At 41.7% G+C, this 10,375-nt stretch overlaps 1 protein-coding gene across 1 annotated transcript; it reads right to left on the bottom strand.

Annotated features, from left to right (window-relative positions):
• Positions 1-4,614: 4,614 nt before the first annotated feature.
• LOC139354632 (uncharacterized) lies at positions 4,615-6,707 on the bottom strand. The gene is made up of 3 exons (XM_070998886.1): positions 5,548-6,707; positions 4,950-5,186; positions 4,615-4,750 (listed from the first exon to the last, which is right to left on the bottom strand). The coding sequence occupies exons 1-3, from the start codon at positions 6,705-6,707 to the stop codon at positions 4,615-4,617; spliced, it is 1,533 nt and encodes a 510-aa protein (XP_070854987.1).
• Positions 6,708-10,375: the final 3,668 nt, after the last annotated feature.

Below are 10,375 nucleotides of genomic sequence, written 5' to 3'. Positions count from 1 at the left end.
ATCCGAATATATCATTATATTGTGTGCATAGACTTGAAAGCTGTGATTTGAATTGTGGAGGAAAGTTTTTTGAAAGTTGAGATAACAAAGATATTTCTCTATTTTCTATATTAGTTTTCACTACATCATAAGCTGAATTATTTGTACTGACTACTTGATCTTTATGTGTGGTAATTTAATTTCTTGATTTGTATCAATACACTGTCTTCTTTTGAGCTTAGTTGAATTTTTCTAATAACTTGGGATCTTGCTGGCAGAAGTATTGAGTTGTTGCCAAAACTGTATGTTATTGAAACATAAATTGGAAATTTTAAGTTATTAGGTCTAATTATAAGCCAATCTTCAGATGACTTGAAGTCTAATTGACAGTTCTATTTTTTTATAAAATCGATTCCTAAAATGCCATCACAAGGGATAGCGAAATGTAAATCCACTATATGAAAATCGTGTTTGATTATGTAATTAGTGGTCTGTATCTCAATAGAAGTTAACCCCTTGAATTTTGCTACCTCTTGACTTATTCCTCTTATGTCTATAATATAATTATCTTGTATGTCATGAAAGACATCAGAATTTTATTTAACTACTGAAATGTCTGCACCTGTGTCCACTAAAAAGACAAGTTATTTTCCTATATTTCCTGTAGCCACATGATTGAATGATACAAATTTGTTCTGACTGAGATTAACGGTATGAACCCTTGCATTTTCAACTGTTAAATATCTAAAGGGTTTTGTGTGTTTCCCGATGTACTATTGGTTTGGCTATTGGTTAGTCGGACATTGTTTTGGATATTATTGTAGTGGCCTCGATTCGAGTTGCCACGGCCTCTATAGTTTCCACTATATTGGCCTTGTCCAGTATTGTTTTGGGTACTATTGTTGTTGTAATTATTATTACGACCACGAAAGTTTCCTCTGTAATTTTCCTCGTCCGGTTGCTTCGTTCATAGTATTGAAGGTACCAGCTTGCAAGATAATTTGTACCTTATCGATTGTACAATTCTTAGTCATTGCTTTGACTGCATGCCGAGTGGAATAACTTCTGGCTAACTCTAGGGATAAGCCATCTGTTATATATGCACCTTTTAAAGATTTTGTCATCTGCTCAACCTCTTGTGTGTACTGTTTGGCAGTCTTATGCGTTGCTGTAGGTTCATCAGTTTTGCTGACAACACTTCTGCAGTTTCGCCTTTGACATTGCTTTTTAATCTGGAAATGACTTCAGTTATTGTTGTTTCATTTCCGATTAGATTTCTGGCGACACCTTTTAGTATTGTTTTTATTATGGAAACTGTTAATTGTTCGTGCTCGCCTTTTATTGATTCTATTATTTTTAATGCATCAATAAAACTTGTTAAGTTTTCAGCTTTACCATCAAAAAAACTGGTATAAGCTTGGATGCTGTATTAATAAAAGCAATATTAGTTTGTGCCATTGTGATATTGCTTCTTATTTTATTTTCTATTATACTTTAACTATCATCAGAATTCGTAGAATTATCCAGATCTGACATTAAAACAGCTGGAATAGTAAGATTATTTATATCTTGCTCTTCTATTTTAGCCTTTGTTTCGGTAAGGTCTTCTGATTCTATTTGGTCAATGTCAGTTTGTTTTGTTGATTCCGGTTCATCACCAGTTTCAACTGTTAGGGAAGTGTTAAGTATAGTCGGTACTGATATTTTTAACTTAAGCTTTTGTTTAGTTGATATTAAATTAGATCGTAGTCTGATCAAAAATTTTAATGCTTGGGACCAATGATCTTGATTTAGTTTTTCCCTCTGGCCATGTATTAGAGTTCGTGCTTCATTAAAGCATTTTACTATAATTTCCACATGTTTTTAATGGTATTTTTATACCCGTTACCTGTAGAGTAAAAGGGTATACTAGATTCGTCGGAAAGTATGTAACAGGCAGAAGGAAGCGTTTCCGACCCCATAAAGTATATATATTCTTGATCAGGATCACTAGCCGAGTCGATCTAGCCATGTCCGTCTGTCCGTCTGTCCGTATGAACGCTGAGATCTCGGAAACTATGATAGTTACAATACTGGGATTAGGCACGCAGATTCCTGAGATTCCTGCGCAGCGCAAGTTTGTTTCAGTAGAGTGCCACGCCCACTCTAATGCCCACAAACCGCCCAAAACTGTGGCTCCTACAGTTTTGATGCTAGAATAAAAATTTTAACTGAAATGTAATGTTCTCATCAATACCTATCGATTGGCCCAAAAAAAATTTTGCCACGCCCACTCTAACGCCCACAAACCGCGAAAACCTGTGACGCCCAAAATTTTTATGCTAGATAAAAAATTTTAACTGAAATGTATTGGTCTCGGCAATACCTATCGATTGGTCCAATCGTGCCACGCCCACTCTAACGCCCATAACGCTTAAATCTGTATACCGCCGATAGGTGGCGCATTTTAATCTCGCTTTGCTGCTTGCATGTCTTTATTTAGCTGAGTAACGGGTATCTGAAATTCGAGGTACTCGACTATAGCGTTCTTCCTTGTTTTGAATTGGCCTGTTCTGAAAAATGGACTTATATGATTTATCAAAGTCAACTTTTAAGTTATTTATTAGCTTATATAATTCACTCCATTCCATTATATCATGGAGATGAATTATTTCTTAAGGACCGTCATTACTGTTGCTCTACCTAGTAGTGGGTGTTCGTCTACTACTGATCTAACTTGTACATATATTTCTTATATCGGTACATCGAGAATTATCGAGTGCTTATACATAACATAAGAAATTAAAAATTAAATTGAAATTATGGCGGTAACATTCCCCCTCCTGTAATTCATCCTAGGGGGTCAGTTACCATCTTCTAAGCCGACATCTAAGACCGCAATCTTGGTGGCTGGTCGATCGAGGATCCCATGCTGCGTTTTAATAGTGGCTCGACGAACTTGTCCGTCCTTGGCGGGGATAGTGTTGGTCACGCGGCCCTTAAGCCATAAGTTTCTAGGCAAGTTTTCGTCGACGATAATGACTACGCTTCCGACTGATATAGGGCGACATCTTTCGAACCATTTTGTCCGTCTAGTAAGTACCGGTGTGAACTCCTTCACCCAGCGTTGCCAAAAGCGATCTTCAAAAAGTTTTACCTCGTTCCAATGACGTCTTCAATTCATCTTCTCTTCCTTGATTGGTTTGTACCCATTCGATGAACCCATTAGCAGGTGTTTTGGAGTCAGCGCGTAGTCGTCCTCGGAGTCCAGGCTGACGAAAGTTAACGGACGTGAGTTTATGATGAACTGTGCTTCCATTAGAGCACACCTCAAGCTTTCGTCGTTGAATGAGTAATTCGGGCAGATGCTTTTTATACCCGTTACTCGTAGAGTAAAAGGGTATACTAGATTCGTCGGAAAGTATGTAACAGGCAGAAGGAAGCGTTTCCGACCCCATAAAGTATATATATTCTTGATCAGGATCACTAGCCGAGTCGATCTAGCCATGTCCGTCTGTCCGTCAGTCCCTCTGTCCGTCTGTCCGTATCAATGCTGAGATCTCGGAAACTATGAGAGTTACAATACTGGGATTAGGCACGCAGATTCCTGAGATTCCTGCGCAGCGCAAGTATGTTTCAGTAGAGTTCCACGCCCACTCTAACGCCCACAAACCGCCTCAAACTGTGGCTCCTACAGTTTTGATGCTAGAATAAAAATTTTAACTGAAATGTAATGTTCTCATCAATACCTATCGATTGACCCAAAAAAAAAGTTTGCCACGCCCACTTTAAGGCCCACAAACCGCGAAAGCCTGTGACGCCCACAATTTTCATGCTAGATAAAAAATTTTAACTGAAATGTATTGGTCTCTTCAATACCTATCGATTGATCCAAAAAAAAATTTGCCACTCCCACTCTAATGCCCATAACGCTTAAATCTGCATACCGCCGGTAGGTGGCGCATTTTAATCTCGCTTTGCTGCTTGCATATCTCTATTTAGCTGAGTATCGGGTATCTGATAGTCGAGGTACTCGACTATAGCGTTCTTCCTTGTTAGGACTGTTTTGGTTGTGCGGACTATTTAATGCCGTCGAACTTGATTGCAATTTTATCGAAGTCGATCTTGATCAGCTCCTCTCGTAATGCTTTCTTCGTGGCCTTGAAATTAGTGCCATTATCGGAATAAATTTCTCTTGGTGTCCCACGTAGTGCCATGAAATTCGTGAAACACATCACACAGGAGCTTGTATCGAGGCTGTGAGCGATCTCGAAGTGGACTGCATGCAGGGTTAGGCAGGTAAACAGCGCAACCCATCTCTTCTCTTTGCGTCTTCCAACGTTGACTAGGATAGGCCCAAAATAATCAACGCCAATGCACGTGAATGGTTTTTCGAAACTGGTCAACCTAGCTTTTGGAACCGGGGCCATGTCACTGCTGAGGTCATGTCAGTCCTTTGTCATTTAGCTTGAAGTCGCTGAATATATAGAGACATGTTTGCGACGGCTCTGTATAGGCGCCGCCAATCGGAAAAATATTCCACATCGAGTAAGACTTTATTCGCACTACGAGTTGTGAAGACGTGTCTGCGTAGTTCGGTCGTAACGATCTCCGTCGCTCGTGATGGAACTGTTGGCCACTTACTGGGTTCGCTTTTCAAAAACTCTGGTTCGTAAAGCCATGTGTCCACACAAGGGTCTTTGATGACCTTCGTTGCCCCGTCTGCGACGTTGAGTTTTTATGGGATCCATCGCATTGATCCACCCGAGTGGTCTCCAGGACTTCGCCGATTCTGTGCATCACGAATTGTTGAAAGTTGCGAGGGTCCATCACCAGCCATTGTAGAACGGTTTGTAAATCCGACCAGAAAGTAAGATCGTCGACTCGTAGGTTACGTACGTTGATAATTTTGTTTGCTTAGCGTGAGCCCATCACGGCGGCTTGAAGCTCCATGCGCAGAATAGATAGTGGCTTTAGTGGCGCCACTTTACTTTTCGCGGCTACTAGCCACTCGACACTCGCAGGTAGCAAGCAGCAGAATAAGCATGCTCGCTAGCGTCCACGAACGTGTGCAGGCCGATTCGGGTTCCAACAGACATCCTTGGGGAGTAGCATCTCGGAATATTAAATGTTGCCACTTGAGGCAGCAACAGCTTCCCTTGATTCCAGTCCTCCAACAGTGATTCTGGCAGCTCTTGGTCCCAGCTGATGTTTGATCGTTAGATTTTCTGCAGAAGGATTTTTAATCCGATCGTATGACACGACAGTAGGCCCAAGGGGTCGAAAATCGACATTAGAACCTGAAGGACTTCTCTTTTTGTTGGGAATGCAGGATCGGTAAGGACGTCTCGCTTAAGTCTTGACAATCTGCGAACAAACTTAAATACGTCTTTTTGTAAGTCCCAATACATACCCAAAACCTTTTCTGTAGCGCCGAACTGCACTGGCTCCTGTTTTTTGGCGTCTCCATCGTTCTTAAGATACGAATACTGGAATTTGTCGCCCAGTTTCGAATATCGAATCCGCCTCTGGAATGGACCTCTCTTACTTGGCTGGATATTTCAATGGCTTTCTGTTTATCATTCATACTGTCGATGAAGTCGTCGACATAGTGCGAATTGCTGCTGGTGGACTTCTGCATTTTTGTCGCGCACGTAGTGGGCTATTAATGGTGCACAACAAAGAAAGCGCTGAGAATGCATGTCTTCGTGACGAATGTTGATCCTGTGAAACATTTCGGCGATGTCGACACTTACGGCGATTGCTCCGACTCTGAAGGCTAGGAGAACGTCGATGAGTGGGTTTAAGCAGTCCGGTCCGCTTAACAGTTTGTTTGTTTTTGCTGCCGCATCCCAAACCAGCCTTATCTTTCCAGGTTTATTCGGATTTAGGGCTATAAATATGGGTAAGTACCGAGTGCGAGTTTCTTCTTTCTTCGCCTCCTCGTCAGATAGTTGCTTGGCGTATCCTTTGTCAAGAAGATTTTTGATTTGGTCGTCGATTTTTGTAAACAGATCCGGTTCGCTCAGAATTTTGGATCTTATGCATTGTAGGCGCTTTAGAGCTGTAGTGCGACTCTCGCGAAGTCTTTGAAGACCATTCCGCCGAAGAAGCCCAACTTCGTATTTGCCGCATTTGTTTTGGCAAGTCTGCTCTAGGATCTCGACTACTCGCTTGTCCTCGCTAGAAATAAGTTTTTTAGGCAAAATAGACTCGAGGTTGAATTGTTCTTTGACTTCATCGTGAAGCTCTCGCCAGTTGCAATCGCAGTGGTGCATAGATACGTGACGGTTTGAGTTTGCTGATCCCTGGATAGTCCACCCCAACATGCACTTTGACGCTATTGGGTCGTTCCATTTGCCTTCGCGGATCCTGCGAGGAACGGCTATTTTCCAGTTGTTTGTTCCAATTAATAACATTGGCTGCGTGGAGTAGGTCTCTAATGGCAGGTCCTTTAGATAGCTGTACTTACTGCGCAACTCATCCATATCGACGTTGTTGAGCCAGTAGCGTTTTTCTGAGCTAACGCCTGAGATTTGGATTGATGCGTCTATTAGGGTCACAGATGAACCTTCATCCAGGAAGGCGAAAACTTCGATTTTATTGTCATCATAGTGTAGGGTTACGGGTACGATTCGGAAGAACTGGTTTCCTTCTACATCGCCTTGGTGTGTGCTTACATGTCTTTGATTTCCCGTTTCGTTGGCTAAATTGGGAACATTTTCCGAGTGGAGTAGAGGGTGATGCATTCTTGTACCACCGTTTATTCCGCAATCCTTTGGTCGACAATTGTTTCGATGAAGCTTCAAGCATCGAAAGCAGGCCTTTCCGGCCTTAGCGACTTGCCATCTTTGTTCTACGTCGCTGGATTTAAATTGTTCGCATTGTGTTACCCAATGGTTTGTGGATTCGCATGCAATGCATTTTGGATTAGTCTGCTGCTGGGCTGTAGATACCTGGCTAGAACTGGCTGCGCATCTATCATGCTCGGGTCTGCCAAAGAACATTTTTAGCGTGCTCATTACTTCCGGAACTAGACTAGGAAGTATAAGCTTATCCTTCACCATTTCTCGTGCCCTGCCTTTTAGGCACTTTTGTAGACGGAGCATGCTTTCAACATTGGAGAACCCTGCTGCCGAGGTACTGTGCTCGAATGTACTGATAAACATTGGCCACTCCTCAGGATCCCCGCTGAACGAAGGAAGCTCCTTGGGTAGCTTGTCTTGCTGCGATTTGGGAACTGGACGGTGATGCGGGCGTCGCCTGAAACAGCCCGTCTGTCGATACGTTTAGCGTATTCATTTGCAGTAAAATTTTATACTTCTCCTCGATAAATCTCTGCTCGGAAGCTCTTTTTTCTTCCAGCATATCGAGCAATAGCTTGTTTTTGTTCGCGGTAGAATTATCATCGGGAATAATGTGTCCCTCGCTGGTTTTGTCCATATCGATGAGGTCGTCCACTAGCTGCTCGACCTTATTTTGGCTTGGTAATATGTTGGAGTTGTCGAACTGATTTGGAGGCGGTGATCGTAATATCCTTCCAGCAAGGCACGGATCGCAATTCCAATCGTTGTTCTCGACTTCGTCGTCGACGCCTGCGCAGCGAAAGTGGTACCAACTTTCACAACTGTCGCATTGGACCCAACTTTCTTTAGTTCCTGTCGCTTTTTTCTTTCATATTCTACACACTTCTTTGCTCATCTCTGTTTACTTTTAAGGCTATGTAAGCTTGGCGTGTGGCAGAATTGTAGTTGTGTGCGTATATTCTGGGGTTTTGTTGGTTCCGTTTACATATTACGTTTTTCTCACCAAACGTTCAAGAAAGGGATGCGATCGCTATTTCACAATATTATGGCTAATTGGAAATACGTCGCTTCGTAATTGTACAGTTAGAACGACAACCACGCGTGTACAAAGTTTGTAAGAATGTTGAGAGCGAAACTGAATTGGTTTTACAGCAGCCCACACAACCAAATTGAAGGCACAGACGGATAGCGGTAAACTACGTTTTTGAAATAAACTTTATTTAAATTTTAGCTTCCGAATCAATGTGTATTACATTTGGTGTTGCGAAGCTTAAGCGTGCTTTGTCTTTTTCCTTCTTCTCTTTCGCTTCTGGCGGTTCTAGGGATGGTTCTTAAACTGATAAATGAGGTCGATATTTCTTATATCGGTACATCGAGAATTATCGAGTGCTTATACATAACATAAGAAATTAAAAATTAAATTGAAATTATGGCGGCAACAACGCAGATTCCTAAGATTCCTGCGCAGCGCAAGTTTGTTTCAGTAGAGTGCCACGCCCACTCTAACGCCCAAAAACCGCCCAAAACTTTGGCTCCTACAGTTTTGATGCTAGAATAAAAATTTTAACTGAAATGTATTGTTCTTATCAATACCTATCGATTGACCTAAAAAAAAGTTTGCACGCCCACTTTAACGCCCACAAACCGCGAAAACCTGTGACGCCCACAATTTACATGCTAGGTAAAAAAATTTAACTGAAATGTATTGGTCTCGTCAATACCTATCGATTGATCCAAAAAAAATTTTTTTATTTTTTTTAAATTTTGTCCAGATCAGTTGCCTGGCTCATATATTTCTTCTTAAGACATTTATTATGCAATTTATAAAGTATATAGAAACAATTTTCGCACATTATAACAACAATTATTATTAACAATGTATGAATTTATTCTAAGTCAATGTTATCCGACTCGACTTTATTGATAACATTTGCAGTGGAGTCCACTGACTTAACATCTACTATAGCCATTTTTGGCGTATATACTTTTAAATTATAATAATCTGTTTCTGTAGAAAATGTACTTCTTGCTTATATATTATTATATATATTACTTTGCATCTATTTTTACAAGTTTTCTATTTATTTTTGTGTATGGTTTTCAGGCCACACTCTAAGGCAACTTTTATGTCGCTCAATTTTAGACATTTGTTGTATATAATAAATGAAAAAATATGCATACAGTGCAATTAGAAAAAAATTGGCAACGCAGTGCAGAGGAAAAAAAAATTATGCGCTCTTGGTAGCGCTGTCGGTTCACTTTTCCTTGGTCTGGCTTGGTGCCCCCGACGGTACCGTTGCTGGCTGCACAGGCTGTACTTCTATGGTGGGGCACCGGTGCTGGCTGCACAGGTGTACTCGCAGTGTGGGGAGTACAGTGGTCCCTCGCAGTCATCCGCACACGTCTTCTTCAGCTTTGGAATGTCAACTTTTTCTAAAGGAGGCAATGTTTTTGTAGTTTTGGCAATATTTGGGATTACCGGGATGCGTGTGTGGCTGTGGTCTGATTTTTACGTACTGTTAGCAAAGTTTTTGTGTTTTCAACTTCGGCATGTATTTGTACCGAGTTGAACAACTCATCGCATTGCCGCTGTTCAGCAGCTTCAGTAGTTCAGCCTTTCTGGCTTTTAATCTTTTTACCACGCCACTACGTTTGCCACACATCACACTCTACTCACTGCGTTTCTTCTTTTTATACCCGTTACTCGTAGAGTAAAAGGGTATACTAGATTCGTCGGAAAGTATGTAACAGGCAGAAGGAAGCGTTTCCGACCCCACAAAGTATATATATTCTTGATCAGGATCACTAGCCGAGTCGATCTAGCCATGTCCGTCTGTCCGTCTGTCCGTCTGTCCGGATGAACGCTGAGATCTCGGAAACTATGGGAGCTAGGCTATTGAGAGTTGGCGTGCAGATTCCTGAGCTTCTTACGCAGCGCAATTTTGTTTCAGCACAGTGCCACGCCCACTCTAACGCCCACAAACCGCCCAAAACTGTGGCTCCTACAGTTTTGATGCTAGAATAAAAATTTTAACTGAAATGTATTGTTCTCATCAATACCTATCGATTGACCCAAAAAAAAGTTTGCCACGCCCACTTTAACGCCCACAAACCGCGAAAATCTGTGACGCCCACAATTTTCATGCTAGATAAAAAATTTTAACTGAAATGTATTGGTGTCGTCGATACCTATCGATTGATCCAAAAAAAATTTGCCACCCCCACTCTAACGCCCATAACGCTTAAATCTGTATACCGCCGGTAGGTGGCGCATTTTAATCTCGCTTTGCTGCTTGCATATCTCCATTTAGCTGAGTAACGGGTATCTGATAGTCGAGGTACTCGACTATAGCGTTCTTCCTTGTTGTTCTTGTAGTGTAAGCTGTTGCTGTGGCCTTTTTTGCTGTTGATACTGTTGTTGCCTTTGTTGTTGCTGTTGGTGCCTTTGTTGCTGTTCTTGCCTTTGTTGCTGTTGTTGCCGTTGTTGCTGTCTTTTTATTCTTTGAAGTCCAGATCCAGGTCCAGATCCTTTTGGACCAAAGTCACGGTCGCCATATAGTGAGAACGCATCTTTTCGGTAGTTATACCCGTTACTCGTAGAGTAAAAGGGT

This window comes from Drosophila suzukii, unplaced genomic scaffold (genome assembly GCF_043229965.1).
Source record: "Drosophila suzukii unplaced genomic scaffold, CBGP_Dsuzu_IsoJpt1.0 scf_11, whole genome shotgun sequence".
Classification (NCBI taxonomy): domain Eukaryota; kingdom Metazoa; phylum Arthropoda; class Insecta; order Diptera; family Drosophilidae; genus Drosophila; species Drosophila suzukii.
This window is presented reverse-complemented; position numbering and strand designations above follow the sequence as displayed.

Coding starts and splice junctions, on each gene's coding strand:
- LOC139354632 (XM_070998886.1), bottom strand. CDS start 6,707: ATGCATCACCCTCTACTCCACTCGGAAAATGTTCCCAATTTAGCCAAC. Junction 5,187..5,547: donor TGTCGACGACTTCATCGACA/GTATGAATGATA, acceptor ATCCTTCTGCAG/AAAATCTAACGATCAAACAT. Junction 4,751..4,949: donor GTGGCTAGTAGCCGCGAAAA/GTAAAGTGGCGC, acceptor CGTGATGCACAG/AATCGGCGAAGTCCTGGAGA.